This window comes from Fringilla coelebs, assembly GCF_963513975.1.
Source record: "Fringilla coelebs genome assembly, chromosome: 19".
NCBI lineage: Eukaryota > Metazoa > Chordata > Aves > Passeriformes > Fringillidae > Fringilla > Fringilla coelebs.
In genome coordinates, this window is record NC_140045.1 from 13910678 (window position 1) to 13932541 (window position 21864).

Below are 21864 nucleotides of genomic sequence, written 5' to 3' on the forward strand. Positions count from 1 at the left end.
GGGCTCTGCCCCACCGCCGGCGGTTTCTATTAAAGACACGTGAAACAAACCCGGTGTCCTTCCCAGGGGAAAAGGGCTCTGAGTCCCTTGGGGGTGGTCCTGGTCCTGCAGTGGGGATCAGCCCGGGATCAGGGGTCAGTCCTGGCTGGATCCTGCCACGTGGAGTGGCTGTTTCTGGGGGAGATGGACCCTGCCCCATGCCATGGCACCAGACCCGTAACATTCCCTATAAAACACCAAACCACCATTTTATCACCCAGACGCTCTCCACCTCCCAATCCTCCCCCCAAGGCGGGGGCAGGAAGGAAAGGCCAGCGCCGCTGGGCAGTTCTCAGCGAGTGGCACACGGATTTATTGGATTTATTGATTGCTTTGGGGTGCTGGTGCCCCCCGGTGCCCACCTGGGGCGGGGGGCACGGCGCGAGCGGGGCGGGGGCGAAGCGCTGCCATTTCCATCCTCCCTCTCGCCTCGGCCGGGCGGGAATGGCTCCACATAAAACAAATCTCTCTATAGTTTCTCTCTCTCTATACAAATATAGAATATATATATATATATATATATCTGCCGATATATATATACAGATCTTCTCTCTCTGGAAAGGATAAAGGTTAATTTGTCTGTGCATGCATGACCAAAGCCACCAACCCCCGGGGACAGGGGGTGCCGAGGGACGTGCGCCTCCCCTGCCAGCACCCCGAGAGCCGGGGGGCGCATCCTGCATCCCCAGGTTATTGCTGGTCAGGTCCCATCCTACTCCCAAACAAGCGGTGGGGGAAGAAGCCGAAGAAAGGAAATGCCACTGCAAAGCGCCGGCGAGCTCCTTGTCACCTGGCCAGCACCCAGTGGCACCCGCCTCGGGGCACGGAGGACGTGGTGGCATCGCCCCAGGGTCGTGGGTGCTGCAGGGCGGGGGGGCAGGCACCCGGTTCCAAGGCAAAGTCTGGATAAGGCGAACAAAAATGAACTAAAGAACGGCGGCCGCCCCCAAACCGGGCGCTTTGCCGCCCAAAAGCGGCCCCGTGGCCCTCGGTGCCGGTGGCCGGTGCTGGCCCCTGGGTGCCGCACGGATGAGCTTGGGGACAGGGACACTGTCATAGGGCTGTGCTCTCCGATTCCTCCTCCTCCTCCTCCTGCCGCGGGGTCAGGCTCGGCCCCGAGAGTCTCTGAGCTGCCTCGGGCGGGTCCCGGCACAGGGCGGCATCCGGGGACACGTGGAGGGAGGGGACCTCAAAACGGAGCAGACCTGCGGGAGGGCACAGAGATGGGGACACCCACCGGGCTGGCACCGTGCTACTGCCACCACCGGGGGTGTCACCACCGCCCTCTGCTCTGTGGACCCCACCCGAGCCAGAGCGGTGACGCCAGCTGTCCCCACACACTGCCCGTGTCCCACCGAGGGCAGGTGACAGGAGGAGGGGGGTGAGGGGACCCAGGGTGAGGCTGCACGTGTGAAGTGACATGGTGACCACAGCCACAGGTGGGCGATGCCACTGTGTCCCTTGCTGAGAGCAGAGTAATCCCCTCAGACAGAAGCACCTCTGCCCCTCCTGTCCAGCTCAGGGACATTGCCCAGCAACATTGCCCAAGGAACATTTCTCAGGGACATTGACCAGGGACATTGACCAGGGACATTGACCAGGGATATTGACCAAGGGATATTTCTCAGGGATATTGACAGAAGGATGTTTCTCGGGGATATTTCTCAGGGATATTGACAGGAGGATATTTCTCGGGGATATTTCTCAGGGATGTTGCTCAGGATGTGGCTGAGCGATCTTGTCCCACGGTGGCACAGGGGAGCTGCACCTGAGCCAGGGGTGATGTCAGGTGCGATGTCAGGCCTGTGTCCATGCCAGGGTGCCCTGCCAGGCCCACAGAAATGCGTTGGCAGAGCCACACTGATGCCAGTGCCGCCCAAAGGCAGGTGGCAACCCCTGGGGACGCGGTGACCAGCTCCTCGCTGCCACTCAGGCTGTGTCCCACCCCTCACGGGCAGGACAGACACACAGGGACAGAGCCCTGAGTGCTGCCAGATCCACGGAAGGGAGACTGGGACACTCTCCCAGCCTCTGTGTCCTCCGTGGTCCCCAATGCCACCTGCACTTCCCAAGCATGCCCCTGGCTGTCCCCCTGCAGCAGCGCAGGGACGCCGGGGGGACACGGCACCAACAGAGCCCAGGGCCGGGGCAGAGCAGCAGGGACAGCAGCACAGCTCCCGGGGATGCCACATTCCTGGTGACACTGCCACCTCCCAGGGGACATAGCCAGCTTCCCGATGCCTTGTCACCTCCCTGGGCTCATCACCACCTTCCTGAGTACATGGCTATTGTCACCTTCCTGGGGAACACCGCCACCTTCCAGGGGACAGTTCTGCCTTTCCCGGGACACTGTCACCTTCCTGGGGACATCACCAACTTCCTGGGGACAGTTCTGCCTTTCCCGGGACACTGCCACCTTCCTGGGGACATCACCAACTTCCAGGGGACAGTTCTGCCTTTCCCGGGACACCGTCACCTTCCTGGGGAACACCTCCACCCTCCCGGGCACAGTGTTGCCTTTTCAGGGGCAGTTCCACCTCTGCGGGGAGGGTGCCACCTCCCTGGGGACATCCCCACCTTCCAGGGCACACTGCTGCCTTCTCAGGGCCACCGTCCCCGTGCCGGGGGTCTCCGTCCCCCCCCCGGGAGCCCCCCCCGCCGGGGTTACCTGTGAGCGCGCCGTCCCCGGGCCCCGCGGTGTCCAGGCGGGGCGGCTCCGGGGGCTGGGGGGGCGCGGGGGCGGCCGGGGGCGGCTGCGGCGGGGGGGGCAGCGCGGGGCGCGGCCGCGCCTTGGGGGCGGCCCGGGCGCGGGGGGCGGCGGCGGCGGCGGGGGACGGCAGCAGCGGGGGCGGCCCGGCCGCGGGGGAGGCGCCCGGGGGGGCTCCGGGGGGGCCGTACGGGGACGGGGTGCTGGGGGGCGTCGGGGACAGGCTGGCCGGGGACGGCTGCCCCCCGGGCGCCTCCCGGGCCGGGATGGGCGCCAGCTTCTTGGCCCCTGCGGGACAGAGACGGCGACGGGGACGCGTCAGGGCCGCGCCACCCGCCGGGACCCCGCGGCCCCCCCGGCCCCCCGCTCCTACCTTTGCGCAGCGAGTGCGGGCTCTGCTCGGGGGGCGGCCCCGGGGACAGCTCCGGGGGCCTGAAAGTGCTGGGGCGGGCACGGGGCACGGAACGGGCACGGGGCAGAGACACAGAGACGGGCAAAGAACAGGCAGAAGAGAGATGGACGGAAAAGGAAAAAAAAATACAATAGAAAAAACCTCGCAAAATGGGAAAAAGGAAAGAGGGAAAGGGAAAGAAAAGGGGGAAAAAGAAATGGAAGAAAAAGGAAGGAGAAGGGAAAACCCCCACAAAAAAAAGGAAAAAGGAAAAAGGAAAAAGGAAAAAGGAAAAAGGAAAAAGGAAAAAGGAAAAAGGAAAAAGGAAAAAGGAAAAAGGAAAAAGGAAAAAGGAAAAAGGAAAAAGGAAAAAGGAAAGGAAAGGAAAGGAAAGGAAAGGAAAGGAAAGGAAAGGAAAGGAAAGGAAAGGAAAGGAAAGGAAAGGAAAGGAAAGGAAAGGAAAGGAAAGGAAAGGAAAGGAAAGGAAAGGTTTCAAGCATATAAAGGCAAAGAACAAAAAAGTAAAATTTCAAAATAAATTAAATTAAATCAAAAATATAATTAAAACAATGAAAAACAAAGATTAACCATTCAAAGGATGGGAAATTAAATTAAAACCAAAAAATACAAGATAATTAAATAATAAAGTTAAATCAAAAATTAACAAAGTAAACTCAAAAATCATGAAAAATATTATTTAAAAAATAAAACAAAAATAACACCAAAAATCAAATAAAAGGAAAACATAAAAGACGAGCCATACCAATAAAAAAGAAAATCGAAAACAAACAGCGGAAGAAGAGGAAGAAGAAGAGGGAGAGCCGTGAGCTCCTTCCTGCTCCCAGCGCTCCGCACCCGCTGTCCCGCTCCCGCCCCCCAGGGCTCCTCAGCCCCCGGCGCTTGTGTCCCCCTCTTGCCCGGGCCCAGGGTCCCCCCGGCCGGCGGTGACACCCCCAGCCCCCCCAGCCCCCCCGGGGCCCCACGGTTACCTCGGGGGGCCGGGTCCTGCGGCGGGGCCGGGCGGGCGGCTGCCCCGGGGCAGGGGGGGCGCGGGGGGGAGGCAGAGCCGCAGGGCCGGGGGGGGACAGGCCCAGGGGGACAGGGGGGGACAGGCCCAGGGGGACAGGAGGGGCCAGCGCAGGGAGCAGGGCCGGGCGGGCAGCAGGGAGGGCGCGGGGGGGCTGCGGCCACAGCCCGGCCCCGGCGGCGGCGCCCAGAGCGGGCAGCGCGCCCGGGGGCTCGGGGGGTCCCCGAGGCGGGGGGCGCCGGGGTCGCCGCTGCGCCAGGCAGCTGCCGGGTCAGCCCTGCTGCGAAGGTACAGAAGCACCGTAAAAACCGGCAGAAGTGACATCAAAGCGAGGGGAAATTCCTAAAAGAGCAGAAGCCTTGGCGGGCGCGGGGGAGCGGTGCGGGAGACCTCGTGGTGCCGAGCCCCCCGGCTCGTCCCACGGCACGACCCTCCCGGGACCTCCCCCCGCGGTGTGAGCACGGCTCGGCTCCTCTTCTGGGGCAGAAAAGTGCGATTTAGGCGTTTTCTCCCTCATGGACCGTGCAGATCAAAGTTGGGCTCAGACCCTGGGCAGACGAAGGTCTCAGAGGGCGCTGGGCTCCCTGAGGGCTTTCTCTGCACCTTCCTACAGCACCTCCAGCCCGAATTCCACTAGAGCCCAGTGACACCCAGGCAAGGGGCCCTCAGGAAACTCCCTGAAGGGAGCGCGGTTCTCACGGGAACGGCAGGATGGGGATGTGGTGGTGGCTGCGGGGATGCTGAGCATCCTCCCCTGCTGTCCCCGGAACTCTGCTCCTCTCCGAGGGATGCTGAGCATCCCGACCTGCCTGTCCTATCCTGTCCTGTCCCAGGACTCTGCTCCTCTCCCGGGGACACTGAGCATCCTGTCCTGTCCTGTCCCAGGACTCTGCTCCTCTCCGGGGATGCTGAGCATCCTCTCCTGCTGCCCTCGGGACTCCACTCCTCCCCGAGGGACGCTGAGCATCCTGTCCTATCCTGTTCCAGGACTCCACTCCTCTCCCGGGATGCTGAGCATCCTCTCCTGCTGCCCTCGGGACTCAGCTCCTCCCCGAGGGATGCTGAGCATCCTCTGTCCTGCTGAGGTTGTTTCCTGCTGGCCTCACTCGCGGAGATGATGCCTGGCTCGGGGACAGGCGGTGCCGGCGGCCTTACCTTGTCCGCTCCGCTGCCGAGGGGAAGCCGAAGCTGGTGGGAGGCGGGGAGGGCGTTGCTGAAATCTCCGGCGACTGCTCGGGAATGGGCGAGTGGGGCGTGGGGGGGAGCTCGGCGGGCGGCGCCGGGGGCTGCGCGGACGGGGGCGCCGAGGTCGCCTTGCGCCCCGCTGAGGTGCCTCGGCGAGCCACCCACGAGGTGTCCATCACCCTGACGCCCATGCTGGGGACACAGAGACGGGGGTCAGCACCTGCCCAGCGGGAGGACAGAGCCAGCACCCCCCCCCCCACACTCCTTCAGGGTTCCTAAAAACGCCTCTTCCACCGGGAAACTGCTGGGAATGAAACTACAGGGCAATAGGGCGGGGGTGGCAGCATGGGATGGGTTTGTGTCACCCACCAGCCACCTCTCCCTTCCCCGAGAACCAGCACCCACCCAGCACCCTCCCAGCACCCTCCCAGCACCCACCCAGCACCCTGCCAGCAGCCTGCAGAGGATACGGTACCTTTGGATTTTCCTAAGGCTGCATGGGCAGAAGCAAACGATTATTAACGTGAAAACCCCCCAAAAACTGCACAGGGACAGAGGTCACTGCTGGGCAAAGGGGCTGCGAGGCCGAGGGGCTTCGAGAGAGGGGGCAGGTGGGCTGAGCAGGCACCAGGCTGTGCCAGTGGTGGCACAGCTTGGGATACCCTCTGGAAATGGGGACATTTTGGGATGGGCAAAGTCCTGGGGTCTTATCTGGAGCCCACTCGACTGTTTGAGGTCCCCGTGAGGTGTGATGGAGAGGGGACATGCACAGGGAATGGGCAGCTTTCCCCTGGAGCAAGTGCTGCAGACCTTGAGCACACCAGGACACCTGTCTCTGGCATGGCACAGCCCCAGTGCCACCCCATGGGCCACCCCACTCCCATCTGCAGTGGGCTGGGGGCAGGCGTGGAGCCCCGGGTTCACCTGAGCCCCCCAAGAGCCTGGCATGGAAAGCAGGGGGTCCCTCCACCCTGGCACCACCCAATCCAACCAGCGCAGTGCCACCCACCCCAAGGTGACGCCGAGCATCCTCTCCTGCTGCCCCCGGGGTGGTGTCAGAGCCACCCCCTCCTGTCCCTACCCGTCCTTCTTGCAGAACCCCAGCACCATGCTGCCTGTCCCTTCCCATCCTTGCAGAACCCCAGCACCATGCTGTCTGTCCCTTCCCGTCCTTGCAGAACCCCAGCACCATGCAGTCTGTCCCTTCCCATCCTTGCAGAACCCCAGCACCATGCTGCCTGTCCCTTCCCATCCTTGCAGAACCCCAGCACCATGCTGTCTGTCCCTTCCCATCCTTGCAGAACCCCAGCACCATGCAGTCTGTCCCTACCCACCCTTGCAGAACCCCAGCACCATGCAGTCTGTCCCTACCCATCCTTGCAGAACCCCAGCACCATGCAGTATGTCCCTACCCACCCTTGCAGAACCCCAGCACCATGCTGTCTGTCCCTTCCCATCCTTGCAGAACCCCAGCACCATGCTGCCTGTCCCTTCCCATCCTTGCAGAACCCCAGCACCATGCAGTCTGTCCCTTCCCATCCTTGCAGAACCCCAGCACCATGCTGTCTGTCCCTTCCCATCCTTGCAGAACCCCAGCACCATGCAGTCTGTCCCTTCCCATCCTTGCAGAACCCCAGCACCATGCAGTCTGTCCCTTCCCATCCTTGCAGAACCCCAGCACCATGCTGTCTGTCCCTTCCCGTCCTTGCAGAACCCCAGCACCATGCAGTCTGTCCCTACCCGTCCTTCTTGCAGAACTCCAGCATCATGTTGTCGGTGGCCACGCTGAGCGGCCGCCGCGCCTGCTCGTGCTGCCGGCGCTCGCCGTGCTCCATGTCGGGCGAGGGCATGGAGCTGTAGTTGGCGTTGTGGTTCACATGCAGGGGGCTGCCGTAGTTCCCCGTCACGTTGAACTCGATGTCTGGGGGGGCAGAGGATGGTGGGAAGGGGGTGCTCGGGGAGGGGAGGGACTGGGGGTGCTGGCGCTGCAGGGATGGGCTGGGTGCCGTGATGAGTCTGGCCAGAGCCCTGCCTGAGCTCCAGCAAGCAGAGAGGGCTGGCAAAACCAAACGTGGGAGCTCTGAGCCCGCTCCCCTGGAGGTGCCAGGAAGGCCAGCTGTCCCCAGGCACGCCCTACCTCCCGGGAAGAACCAGTCTGCGTGCTGGATGAGCGGCTCGATGATGCCCACGATCTGCAGCGACAGCGTCGTCATCATCTCCGTCATGTTCCTGCAAGGGGCAGCAGCTCAGCAGGGCACCAGCAGGGTCCCAGCGGGATTCCCAGCAGGATTCCTGACAGGATTCCCAACAGGATTCCCTGCAGGGTTCCCAGCAGGATTCCCAGCAGGATTCCTGGCAGCATTCCCAGCAGGGTTCCCAGCAGGGTTCCCAGCAGGATTCCCAGCAGGGTTCCCAGCAGGATCTGCCCCCAGCCCTCACCCAGTGGGATTCCCAGCAGGGTTCCCAGCAGGGTTCCCAGCAGGATCTGCCCCCAGCCCTCGCCCAGTGGGATTCCCAGCAGGATTCCCAGCAGGATTCCTGGCAGCATTCCCAGCAGGGTTCCCAGCAGGGTTCCCAGCAGGATCTGCCCCCAGCCCTCGCCCAGTGGGATTCCCAGCAGGATTCCCAGCAGGGTTCCCAGCAGGATTCCCAGCAGGATTTCCTGCAGGGTTCCCTGCAGGATCTGCCCCCAGCCCTCACCCAGTGGGATTCCCAGCAGGATTCCCAGCAGGATCTGCCCCCAGCCCTCCCCCAGCACTCACCCCTCAGCCTGTGGCCACAGCAGGTTGGGTCCCAGCACGATGGCCACGTTGCTCGGGGTCATTTTGTTCATATCCTGGTACTCGGTCAGCTTGGCCAGGAATTTAATCACGTACCTGGAAAGCAGATCCCAAAGGGGTCAGTGCACGGGCCACACCCTCTGGGTCCCCTCCCCGTGTCCTGCTGGCCCCGGGCTCACCTGATGTTGTTGTAGTTGGCTTTGGGCAGCTTCTCACAGGCGTTCCAGAGAGCCTGCAGCCGTTTCTCCTGCTCCGGGATGCTGCAGGGAGGGGGGAGAGGGTGTTATCCTCCATCCCCACCCTGCCCTGGGGCTGAGGACCCCACCCCTGGGGACCCTGTGAGAGCCCCAGGCTGCCACCAACATTATGGAAGTAAGTCCCAAAACCTGTCCCAAGGAGAAGGAAACCCTTTGGATTTCCTCTCACCACTCCAGGGCTCTCAGAGCCCAGAGGAAAGATCCCAAAAGCTGTGAACTATGCCAGAAAAAGCCCAAAGCATCCCTGGGGACCCAGGCTGTCCCTGCCTGTGCCACTGAGGAATGGGGGTACGTCCCAAACTCACTTGGAGGCCTGGATCCACTCCTCATACAGCTCGAATGTCATCAGGGGCTCGGGCAGCTCCCGCAGGTAGGACTTGAGGGCTCCTGTGGCACACAGGGGACACAGGCATTGCACTGCAGGTGGGCACCAAGCTCTTTTGCTCCTGGGCACCCGGACCCACATCCCCCCAGCCTTCCCCCCCAGCCCCTGAGCAGCCCGAGGCATCCCTGAGCCAGCACCCACCTTGCCACCCTGCAGCCCCTCCGAGCACCTTCCCTCTGCCTGGCAGCACCTCTCTGGGGCAGCCACTGTCCCCGTTTGTGTCACCTGCCCGCTCACTGAGGGGACACCCTGCCCCATTAGCCAGGCCATTAATTAATGACAAAATTAATTGAAGAAAATCAGGCCCAGAATCAACCCCTGGACTGCACCACTGGTTCCTGCTCTCCAGCTGGACTTGACACCACTGATCCCCCTCAGAGTGCCCTTGGGGGGTGCCTGGAGGGGCCCTGCCCCAAGGAGCCCCACCTGCGATGGCATGGGGGTCAGCTGAGTACTCCTGCACGTCCACCACGCAGCAGTCCAGGGCAGCCTTCAGCTTCTTCAGCTTGGAGGCCGAGGGAGCCACTCGGAAGAGACCCTGGCCAGAGGACACGGAGAGTGTTGGACAGGGCTTGGGGCTGGGCATGTCCCTGGAGCCCTCCAGTTCCTCACCCTGGCCCTGGGGACACCTGTGACCCCTTCCATCGTGCCCAGCAAGGGTTGGACATGGGACCCACCTCCTCCTGCATCCCCTAAATCCAGCAGGGACCCACCTCCTCCTGCACCCCCCAAATCCAGCTGGGACCCACCTCCTCCTGCATCCCCTAAATCCAGCAGGGACCCACCTCCTCCTGCACCCCCCAAATCCAGCAGGGACCCACCTCCTCCTGCATCCCCCAACTCCAGCTGGGACCCACCTCCTCCTGCATGCCACATTCCAGCAGGGACCCACCTCCTCCTGCATCCCCTAAATCCAGCTGGGACCCACCTCCTCCTGCATCCCCCAAATCCAGCAGGGACCCACCTCCTCCTGCATCCCCCAAATCCAGCAGGGACCCACCTCCTCCTGCATCCCCCAACTCCAGCAGGGACCCACCTCCTCCTGCATGCCACATTCCAGCAGCATGGTCACGCAGGCCTCCACGGGGAAGGCGATCTCCCTCCCGCTGACAGCCAGGTGCTCCTCCAGAGGCTTCCCAAAGGAGGGCTTCTCCATCCACGCTTCTGTGAGGGGCAGAGGGGGCAGAGGAGAGGGAGGGTGGTGCCAGATCCAGCAGCCCCTCCCCAAAAGGCCCTTGGGTCACAGTTTTGGCAGCAAATACTCTGTATGGGTGTTGTTAGAACAGGACCCTGCAGCTCTGGCCTTTTCCAGCCATCACAGGATTTCAAAGGAGCTGGATAACATTTTCCACAGAGGTAACAGCAGGCAAACCTTTGCAATATTCTCCCCTCCTTCCATCATGGTTTAAGGCAGGAATGTTTTATGGAATAGAGAGACCCCCCAAGCCCCCTCAGTGATGGGATTCCAGCTGCACTCAGTGGGGATTTCCCATTGAGACTCTCCGAAGGGTTTGGGGTGGAAGGGACCCCAAAGCCCCTCCAGTGCCACCCCAGCCATGGCAGGGACACCATCCCCTGCCCCAGGCTGCTCCAACCCCAGTGTCCAGCCTGGCCTTGGGGACTGCCAGGGATCCAGGGGCAGCCCCAGCTGCTCTGGGCACCCTGTGCCAGGGCCTGCCCACCCTCAGCACACTGGGGCAGGTTCCTCCTCTCCGTGCTGACGGACCCTGCCCCCAGCCAAGGGGGGTGGGATGGGAACACAAGCAAAGGGAGGGTGCTCAGCTGTCCCTGCAGGGTCACAGAGCCTGCCACAGCCCCTCGGTGCCACAGGCAGCGACAGACCTGTGGGCACTCACCCTGCTGGGCTTTGATCTGTGGCAGGAAGTTCTGCAGGAGCGCCAGGGATTTGCGGTGGTACTCGGCCTGCACCTCGATCAGCTGCAGGGACACAGCACCAGGGTCACTGCACTGCTGGGACAGGGACAGGGACAGGGACAGGGACAGCCCGGGGGGTGGCACTTACAGTTTGAAAGTAGTTTGCATAGTCGACTTCTTTGGCCACAAAATTGTACATGTCAGCCGAGAGCTGGTCCTGCAGAGGGCAGAGGATCCATCACTGTCCCTGCCCTGCTGCCCTGGTGCCACCACCGGGGCTCTTCCCGAGCCACCAGCAGGGAGCAGCTCGGTCCCAGCGGGAGCCAGGGTGGCACAGGGTTAAGGTTGGTGTGTCAGGGGAGCTCAGGGGCCTCCCCCACTGCAGCCTGAGTGGGGCCCAGTCCCCCAGAGAGAAGGGAGATTGGAGACTCTGTTATCCCAGGGAATGCGGTGGAAGTCCCTCAGTGCTTGAAAATGACAGAAATCAATGACCCAGCACAGAGAAGGTGGAGAAATCTCTCTGCCAGGGCTGGATGAAGCCAGTGCTGAGCTCTGCCAGGTGGGTTCCCGGGGAATGGGAGCCCCTCCAGCCCTGGGGGATGTGGAGGATGGGGATGGAGCAGCTGGGGATGTCCTGCCTGGCTGGGGAGCATCACCCACAGCCCCTGAGCTGAGTTTGGGGCGCAGAGGAGGAGCAGCACAGGTAGGAGGAAGGAAGGAAGGAAGAGCGGGCTGAGAGGAGAGGCTGCAGCTTTCCCCAGAGCCTGGGAGCCCACAGACCCCCTCGGCCAGGGGCAGCCCCCTACCCTGCAGATCTCCACTCTGTTGGCCGCCTCCTCCATCTCCTCCCTGAGAGCGTCGGCTTTGGCCCCCGAGGGCTGCAGGTTGCTGGCCAGACCCGAGGACTTCACCGACTGCTGCCACCTGCGGGAGGGACAGGGACAGTCGGGGCCACCGCGGTCCCCAGGGCTGAGCAGCTCGGAGATGATCCCAGTCCAGCTGGGATTGAGCCCCACGCCCAACCCCAGCCAGCCCCAGCCCCACGGCACTGCACACAGCAGGGAAGGAATTATTTTCGGTAGGATAAGGAGCCATATCCAGGGGGGAAGAGATGGGAAGGGGATGGGAGAGCCTGGGCATGATGCTGGGGGCTGTGGACACCTCTCAGACTCTCCCAGGACATGCTGGAGTGGGGGCTTGGATGACTCAGTGGTGCCACGGGACAATGCCGAGCCATCCCCGCTCCCCTCAGTGCCACTGCAGGGGCAGGAGTGCCTGGCTCTGCATCAGAACTCACCAAGACGGGGAAAAGTACAAAAAAACTCTTTCTGCCAGAAAAAACCAATACCCTTCTGCTGCAGAGGGCAGGGAAGGAAAATGAACCATGGGTTCTGCAGGCAGGAGCAGAAATGGAGGCTCATTGCAGAGCTGGACTCGAGCCCACAGAGGGGGGACCCACCTCCCCCTGCATCCCCCATGCCCCCATCCCCTCCCTCCTGGGAGCCACCCGTGCCTTGGGAATGTTTGTTTCTTACAAAGCACTTGAAGGCACTTCCTACCTCGTCCTGGAGGAGTCCATGTCCAGCACGAGCTTGGCCAAGTGCTTCCTCTGCTTTTGGATGTTTGGGATCTCCACCTGCAGCAGCACAGGGAACAGGAGGAGGTGACAGCCCTGCAGAGGTGTCCAGGGACGGCCACACCCCGGGGCTTCGGGCTGGCTGGGCGAGGATGCAGCTCCCCAATGTCACATCCTCAGGGACAGGGCCCAGCTGATCCCTCTGCGTGTCCCACCCGGAATGAGCCCAGCTCAGCCCCAGCTCCAGAGCCCAGGGGAGCAGCCCTGGGGCACCCGACCCTCCTGGGGGGCTGGGGAGGGCAGGAAGGACACCCTGGGGAATGCAGCTCACCTCAGCCAGCACGAAGGGCACCCCAGGGACCCACAGCTCACCTCAGCCAGCACGAAGGGCACCCCAGGCTCACCTCAGCCAGCACGAAGGGGACCCCAGGGACCCACAGCTCACCTCAGCCAGCACAAAGGGGACCCCAGGCTCACCTCAGCCAGCACGAAGAGCGGCTCGATGACGTCCCGCTCCACCTGCAGCTCGAAGTGGATCAGCTCCTGTGCCAGCTTGTCCTCAGCCTCCCCGCACAGCCGCAGCATCTTCCTGCAGGGACAGGCACGGCTGGGGACAGCGGGGACTGTCCTGCACTGGGGGGACAGGCCACCCACCCCCGGGGCTCCAGGAGTGCCACGGGGCAGCCCCTCCTGGGCACAGGGTGGAGGAGGGCAGCAGCCAGGGCACCATGGGCTCATTCCTTCAGTATTGAACTTATAATGATATAATAGTAATTAAAGTATTCTGTTATTATATTATGACATACTATTAGCTATATTATTAAGTTATATATTAGTATTATGTTGTGTATTACTATATATTACATATTGCATGTTACATATTACATATTATTACATGCAATATATATAATACATCCTATATAGTATATCACATATCCTATATCATATAACATATAATATATCATATCTTGTATCGCATATGCTATATGCTAAATTAATTATTGATCATTATTAGTATTCATTAATAATTAAATATTAATTATTAAATATTTATTATTATTATTAGGCCAGTCTGAAATTGTATGGACTTTAAATATCTATATAAATAAATATAAAAGATATAAATAATAACTCACACATAAATATTCAGAAAACATATGTAACTATATAAATTGTAATACAGAAATATATAAAATGTAAAAATATAAATATATGTATATAAATAATAGAATGCAAAATATAAATATATAACATACATAAAAAGCTATATAAAAATAAATATAAATGTTGATATATGCAGATTAGATTGTATGATCACAGGATCCCAGCCCATACAAGGAGGAGAATAATTAATTACCAGTGAATCCCCCATTATCTGGCATCAGGGACAATGAACAGCAGTATTCCCAGCACATCCCCAGCCCATCCCCAAACCATCCCCAGTACATTCCCAGCCCATCCCCAGACCATTCCCAGCCCATCCCCAGCCCATTCCCAGCCATCCCCAGGCCATCCCCAGCCCATCCCAGGGCAGTGCAGACCCGGGGCAGCCCCGTCCCCCCTACCCCAGCAGGGAGTCGTCCCCCAGCACGGCCGATCCCTCCATCAGACACTGCGCCAGCGTGGTCAGCGGCAGCTTCTTCTGCAGAGAGAGAGGGGCTGTGTTCCTGCCGGATCCCCAGATCCCCCCGGATCCCCAGATCCTCCAAATCCCTGGGTCCCGGAGCCCCCGGCCCTCACCGAGCGCTTGTCGGCGTCCAGGCCCTGCTGGCCCTGCAGACAGGCTGTCAGCTTCTTGTGGGTGCTGTGGGACACCTGCTTCACCAGCTCCAGCCGCTTCTCCACCTGTGCGAGTGACAGCCCATCACCGGGGATCCCATCACCCATCACCAGGGATCCCATCACCCAGGGATCCCATCACCCAGGGATCCCATCACCAGGGATCCATCACCGGGGATCCATCACCGGGGATCCATCACCAGGGATCCGATCACTGGGGATCCATTACCAGGGATCCCATCCCTGGGATCCCATCACCGGGATCCATCACCAGGGATCCCATCCCTGGGATTCCATCCCTGGGATTCCATCACTGGGGATCCATCACCAGGGATCCCATCACCCATCACCAGGGATCCCATCACCCATGACAAGGGATCCCATCACCCAGGGATCCCATCACCAGGGATCCCATCACCAGGGATCCCATCACCCTGGGATCCCATAACCCATCCCAGGGATCCCATCACCCATCACCCTGGGATCCCATCACCCATCCCAGGGATACCATCACCCATCACCCTGGGATCCCATCACCCATCCCAGGGATCCCATCACCCATGGTGAGGGATCCCATCACCCAGGGATCCCATCACCAGGGGTCCCATCACCCAGGCATCCCATCACCCTGGGATCCCATCATTCTGGGATCCCATCACCCATCCCAGGGATCCCATCACCCTGGGATCCCATCACCCATCACCAGGGATCCCATCACCCTGGGATCCCATCACCCTGGGATCCCATCACCCATCACCAGGGATCCCATCACCCTGGGATCCCATCACCTGGGGTCGCTGGACCCTGTGGCACCACCAGGGAGCTGCTGATGGTGCAGCCCCCCCGGGAGGTGCCCAGGCACCCATGGACACCCCGGGATGGCTCCGAGGGAGCCTCACCTGCAGCAGATCCTCACTCAACACCTCGGTCTTCTCGGCTCTGCAGGACAAGAGAGGAGAGGAGCCATTGGTGAAGGGTGTGGGACATGCAGCAGCGCCCCTGCACACCACAGAGCCCGGGATGTGCTTTTCCTTTGGGATGCAGGGGGGATTTAAGGATCTCTGCTCCCACCAGCCACGCCTCATGCCCTAAGGAAGGAACTACGGAGCATCCGCACGGCTCGCTGCCAGGTACCACCCCAATCCAGGGCCTGCCTCCCATCTCTCCCTTATTTTCCCGTTATTGCCAGGAAAGCAGGGATCCAGATTCGCAGAAGGAAGCGGGCAGTGCTCCGAGAGAGGCGCTGTGGCTGCGCAGGGCTGCGGCTGCCCGGGCTGCGCTCCCTCCCGAGCCCGAGGACAGCGCGGCCGCTCGGCTGAGCCTCCTCGCACGGGGGCAGCCACGGGATGGGAGGCGGCAGCTGCTGCCCGGGGCCTCTCCAGAGCCCTTCACTCAGGACAGATTTACCGCTCCAGAGCCCGTGGCAGCCGCTGCCTTCCCGAGGGAGGAGCGCCGGGATGCAGGAGACGCAAACCCGCCGTCCTCGGCCCCTGCACCCGCAGCAACCAGAGCCCAGGGCCCCTCACCACAGCTGCTCAGGCTCGTTTAAACCATCACATCCGGATCATTTGTGCTTTTTCCCAGGGTTTTTAACAACTTCAGTGCATCCTTTCACTTGGAAAAACGAGCTGTCAGTTTGAGCTGGGCAGAGCTGTCACTCAGCCAATCGGTCTCTAAAGGATCCTCGGGGGACAGCGAGAGCTTGGTGCTGCCATCCTGCAAACACCTTCATTTCCTGAGCCTGGTCCCTTCCTGCCCTCCAAGCTGGATTCTCAGCTTGGAGACGGGGGGAAGTGTTGGAGCAGTGGCAATAAGGAGCAAACACAGAGAAAAGGTGAGACAGGGAGCGTGGCACGGGAGCGGCTGACGCACAAATCCATCTCAGCCAAAGCCTTGCAGAAAGTGCAAATCACAGAATCACAGAAAGGTTTGGGTTGAAGGAACCTCAAAGCCCCTCCAGTGCCACCCCTGCCATGGCAGGGACACCTCCCACTGTCCCAGGCTGCTCCAGCCCCAGTGTCCAGCCTGGCCTTGGGCACTGCCAGGCATCCAGGGGCAGCCACGGCTGCTCTGGGCACCCTGTGCCAGGGACTCCCCAAACCAACAGCATTAAATCTGCTTTGGGCATGAAAGATGTCACAGCACCTGATTAAAGATGGTTTGAAAGCAAATTTTTAAAAAATTCAATTAAACAAACCCTGTTTATGTCTAAGGAGCACTGCCCACCTGGGAGCAAGAGCTGAGCAGCTTCTCCTCCTCTGGGAATCACCTTCACTCTCATTTAGACAGGATTGGAAGTGACACAGAATTAGCACAAACAGGGAAAAAGGCAGCAAATATCCACGGGCACAGCCACAACGTCCGTCCCCGGCTCGGGATATTTTTAGCCTCCTGAAGGAGTGGGAGGTGGCAGGGAGTGAGGCACCGCTGGCACATCCCTGCTGCTCACTCCCCAGGAATCACTTCCTCACTTGAGCAGAAGAAGGGATTTTTTCCTGTTTTCTCCTCTCCCAGGCAGGAGGTGGGTGGGATTTGCACAGCCCGGGTCCCACGGGCAGCTCTCTCTCCCAGCAGCCACATCCCAACCCGAGCTCTGCCCTGAGGTGCGTTTGGGCGGCAGAAAACAACATTTCAAAGAGAATAACAAAAACCTGGCCTTGATGTGTTTGAAAGCACATCCTCAGTGTGAGAAACCCCTGTGGTTTCACGGGAGAGCATCCCCTGTGCCAGCCCTGCGCAGCCCTGCTCCCTGCCAGGGAGGAATTGGGCTTGGAAGAGGGGGAGCAACCAGGCTGCAGCATTTTATGGATTGGGGTAGGCAAAGGGGCTCCAATCAATCCCATTTAAGGCTGGGTGAGAGGGGGCAGAGACGCCTCGGTTTCCCTGTCTGGTCCCTAATTCCGCAAAACTTCATTCCATACGAGTTGCACACATCCCGAGGGAGCACCCCCTGGGGACACAGCCAGCATTCCCGGCTCCCAATGCTTTTCCTCTTTCCTTCTGGCAAATAAAATCCTGCTCCTTCCCTTCCCCTCCAGCCTTCCACCCAAGCCATTTTCCCAGCACAGACTCGGGCCCTGCTCTGGCAGCAGCCAGACCTGTCCCTGCAGGCAGCTGGGGAAAAGGGACAGTGCCCATGGAGAGCCAAAGCCAGCGAGTGGGGACACAGCCACGGCTTTGCTGCTGCACAAGTTCACTGCTGCCAGCAGAAATCAACACCAATCAAGCAAATCATGTTGATTCCCAAATAAATACATGAGTTTCCAAAGCCTTGGCCTGGGGAGGTGCAGCAGAGCCGGTGCTTCCCTGGAGCATCTGCTGGTGCCAGCCACCTCTTCCTGGCTGGACCAGCCAGCACTGTCCCCTGCCACCATCCCCCTCTGGTGCCTCAGCCACCCACAACAGGGAACTGCCAGCCTTGGACTTGACCCTGAGCCTGCAAAACTCCGAGCACGACGAGGATTTCAAGGCAACTAATCTCTGAATGGGAAAGCGTCACGCCCGGTGTGGGGACAGCAGGAGCAGGGATGAAAGATCTCCAGAGGCAGAGCACGTCCATGGTGCCCCACAAAGCCCCTCACCTCCATCTCCTGCCCTAACACCCCTTTGGCCCCAGACCCAGCCACCCCTCGCTGCAGCCTGTCCAGAAATATTTAATCACCATTTAATTGCCAACGCTGATTTCCTGATTTCTCCTTGCTCTAGCCCAAAAATAGCTCCACCGGTGGTGAGGGAGGCACAAACACCCAGCCGAGGCCGTGCAGCGCTGATTCCCGGGGCTGGGTCTGTCCCACATCCCGCCCGGGCACGGCGACCGGCCCGGCTCCATCCCCTCTTGCCCCATCTCCCTCCGGTGCCTGCGAGAAAATTCCAGACGCTGGAGTCCCCAAAGCCCAGAGGGGAGGCTGGTGGGTGAGGTTCATCACTGCCCCTGGGGAAAGCAGAGAGCATCCTCTGCGTTTGCCAGAGGCAGGCGGGAGCTCCTCGGTGTCAGCCCCGGCCCTGGAAGCGCCGGGCTCCGCATCCAGGCTGGATTCTGACCCACGGCCGCGCTGGCCCCTCCTTCTGCCGCCACCTGAGCTCCCGCGGCCACCGCCTCCCTGGGGACACAGATCCCGGCTCAAACCCGGCGCCCGCCGAGTCCCAGCGGAGCCGCGGATTTTTCCCGGTGCCTTTTTAGCAGGCAAGAGGCAAAACATCAAATATTGATATCCTCAAATCGCGGCTCAGCTCCCCCGGGAAACGGCTCCGACTGCAACATCCAGCGCGACGCGGGGACACGGCCCCGCCGGCGCCTCCTCCGGCGCGTCCCGGCCGCGGGTGACACAATGCGACAGCCCGGGGGGCACAGCCGGGGGGCACAGCCCGGGGGGCACAGCCCGGGATCACAGCCCGGGGGGCACAGCCGGGGGGCACAGCCCGGGATCACAGCCCGGGGCCCACGGCTGCGCTGCGGGGAGCGCTGCCCACCCAGGGCCAGGGCCGGCTCTGGCAGGCTGCAGCAGCAGGAGGAGCAGGCAGGGAGGGCTGCAGCAGCTTCCCTCCATCCTGCCCACAGCTGGGCAAAGCGAGGGAAGGCAAAGCAAAATGGGGGACAGAGTCTGCAAGGCTCTTGTCTGCAAGAAAAGGCTCTTGTCCTCATCTCCCGCTGCCTTTCCGCGGCGAGCTCGCTTTGGCACGGGATGCTCGGGGCCCTCTGCCGCCGGCGCTTCCCTCCCCGGGGTCGCATCCCGAGCTCGCCTCCATCCCGATTTAGCAGCCGGGGAGAAGCCCCTGCAGGGCGCAGAGCCCCGAGGCAGCTGGAGCAGGGACAAAACCCTCAGCCCGTTCGCTCCATGAATATTCCAGGCTGCCAGCGCTGTCTCTGCGAGGAGGATAAAAATATCCCCGGGGCTGCCGGGATCCGCCGGCTCCAGAGCCGAAACCCCGGGGGGTTCGTCTGACAGCAGTCACCGGCACCCCGAAGTGCAGATGGGGAGCCCGGCTATTTACAGGGTGCTGTTGCCTCCCGCAAACCCCGCTGGGAAAATCCCAGGCGGCGCTTTTATTTCCCTCTGCCCTTATTCCGTGCAAGCAGAAAATGTCCTTCCTTCTTGCCGGGTGCTCCTGCAGCACCAAGAATAAACCCGCGGTGTTTAAAGGTTTTGTCTGGAGGCGCGGCCGTCCTGGGGCTTGGAAAAGCATCTCCCTGCGAGCCAGCGAGGTGACATCCAGCCCCAAAGGCCACCACTGCCCCCGGGATGGGGGACACAGCAGGGGATGCTCAGAAAGGTCGAGGACGAAAAATCCAACCCCTCCAAGCTTCCACCACCATTCCCGGCGAGCTGCATCCCCTCAGTGCCCGCTGGGGAGCCCAGCGTGCCACTCTGCAGGCACCCGTTTAACCCCCATGGGAAAAAATCCCCACGGAACCCATCCCGGGAATTCCCAGGGCTGTTCGAGTGACTGAGGTGACATCCTGGTGTCACCGTACTGACGGGACTGACAAACACAAATAGGGATAAAAACACTTTGCAGGAAACATCCTCAGAATGTTCTACAGCCACTCTGGCTTCTCTTCCCTTTTCCACCTCACGGAGATAAATATCTCTGCCCCTAACAGACTGGCACAGGAATTCTTCCCAAGGTTGGGTACCAGCTGTGGGGCTGGGCTGGGCTGAGCACCCCCAGTTCTTTCTGTCAAGTGAAATGACAAAAAAGCACCCAAACCCAAAGTAAATTAAATAAATCAATGCAAAACAAAACAAAATAAAATAAATGCCATGCTCAGGGCCCAGCAGAGGTTCCAGTCTCCCCATCCAGTTCCTGTGGAGCGGCTGCTCTCCCCAGTGGGAACAGGGGCTCTGTGCTGGCTCCCAGGTCCCAACACGGAGCAGCCGCGTCCCGGAACAGCCTCCCCCTGGCGCTCGCCACCGGAGGCACTGCCGGGCTCCCGGTGCTCTCGCACCATGGTCCCACAGCACGATCCCAGTGCCACCTTCCCTGTGTCACATTCCCTGTGTCACATTCCCTGTGCCACCTTCCCTGTGCCACATTCCCTGTGCCACTGTCCCAGAGCCATGCTCTCAGTGCCATGCTCCAGTGCCACCTTCCCTGTGGCACGCTCCCAGTGCCACCATCCCTGTGCCACGCTCCCGCAGCACACTGGCACCACACCACTGGCACCACCCCATGCTCACCGTCCACATTCCCGCTCCACATTCCCACACTGCTCCTGTACGGCGTTCCACACCACTCCCGTGCCCGGCACTCCCTCCAGACCGCGGAGCTCCGGAGCTGCGCTCCCTGCCCGGCACTCCCGCACCTGCCCGGCACTCCCGCACCTGCCCGCACTCCCGCACCTGCCCGGCGCTCCCGCACCTGCCCGCACTCCCGCACCTGCCCGGCTCTCCCGCCCCTGCCCGCACTCCCGCACCTGCCCCGCACTCCCGCACCTGCCCCGCACTCCCGCACCTGCCCGGCACTCCCGCACCTGCCCGCACTCACGCAGCCCCGGCCCGGAGCCGTGGGGCAGCGCCGCCGGTGCCGCGGGGCACACGGGGGCACGGGCGGTGCCAGCAGGAGCCCTGGCGGTGCCGGGGGGATGCGGAGCCGCCGCTCCAGCTGTGCCGGTGCCCCAGGGCCGCCACGGGAAGGGAAAATAAATAAATCCTCTTCCCGCTCCCCCCCCCCTCGCTACAAAATCTCCAGGAATTACACAACAGCCACCGTCAAACCCAGGCCTGGCCGTGCACGGCACACACGGCATTCCTGTGGGCACTCCCGTGGGCATTCCCGTGGGCACGGCTCTGGCTCCACAGCCCCAGAGTGCCCCGGCCCCACGGCCAGCAGGGCCGGCCTGGGGTGCTGGGGGGGCAGGGCAGTAGGGCACCCCACAGCATCGGGGCTGTGTCCCCGCAGCCCTGGGACAGAGGGTACAGCAGGACAGGGGGACAGGCGGGGAGCAGTGGGGAAAGGGGGCAGGGAGTGGGGCAGGGCAGGCATAAGCGGGCAGGCAGGGGTTAACTGACAGGAGAACAGGCAGGGAATGGGCAAGAAGGATGTAAGGGGTGGGTACGGGGGCAGTGGGGCAGGCAGAGAACAGGGAGTGGGACAGACAGACGGACAGGCAGAGGGGCAGGGGTAGGCAGTGGGGCACGGTGAGGACAGAGGGTGTCAGACAGGGAGCAGGGCAAGGGGCACACAGGGAGCAGGAAGGCTGTGGGGCAGGCAGGGAGTGGGATTGGGGCCAGTAGGGCAAGCAGGGCTCAGGCACGGAGAAGGAGCAGTGGGGAAGGCAGAGTAGCAGTGGCATAGGTGCAGCATCGGGGCACTGGGGCAGGAAGGGAGGAGGGGCAGGCAGAGAGTGGGCAGAGTGTGGGATGAGGGCAGTGAGGCTGCCAGAGAGCAGGCAGGGAGTAGGAACAGTGGGGCAGGCAGGGAGGGGGCAGAATCAGGGCACTGGGGCAGGCAGGACACGGGCAGGGGGCAGAATCAGGGCACTGGGGCAGGCAGGACACATGGGATCGGGGCGGTGGGGCCGGCACGGAGCGGGCAGGGAGCTGGGAACGGGCAGGTGCGGGTGCGGCGGGGCGGGCGGGAGCAGGCAGGGCGCGGGATGGGGCTGTGGGCAGGGCTGGGCTGGGTCCGTCCCCATCCCATCCCATCCCATCCCATCCCATCCCATCCCATCCCATCCCATCCCATCCCATCCCATCCCATCCCATCCCGTCCCATCCCGTCCCTACCTGCCCACGGTCTGGTTGGCGAGCTGGCGCATGCGGTTGAATTGCTTCTTCATGGTGGCGGCGGTGCGGGCGGTGCGGGCGGGCAGCGGGGCCGGGGGCAGCGGGCCGCCCCTCCCGCATCCCCGCCCGGCGCCGA

The 21864-nt window shown here is 61.7% G+C and overlaps 1 protein-coding gene across 1 annotated transcript; it reads right to left on the minus strand.

Annotated features, from left to right (window-relative positions):
• Positions 1-1092: 1092 nt before the first annotated feature.
• Positions 1093-21781, minus strand: ARHGAP44 (Rho GTPase activating protein 44; the record flags this gene model as incomplete). The annotated part of the gene is made up of 21 exons (XM_084218221.1): positions 1093-1244; positions 2708-3034; positions 3120-3187; positions 5320-5541; positions 5825-5842; positions 7090-7270; positions 7487-7578; positions 8112-8225; positions 8309-8389; positions 8692-8773; positions 9198-9309; positions 9808-9935; positions 10628-10709; positions 10795-10863; positions 11453-11570; positions 12206-12282; positions 12700-12811; positions 13788-13864; positions 13963-14067; positions 14901-14940; positions 21729-21781. The coding sequence occupies 21 exons, from the start codon at positions 21779-21781 to the stop codon at positions 1093-1095; spliced, it is 2310 nt and encodes a 769-aa protein (XP_084074347.1).
• Between the last annotated feature and the right edge of the window lie 83 nt (positions 21782-21864).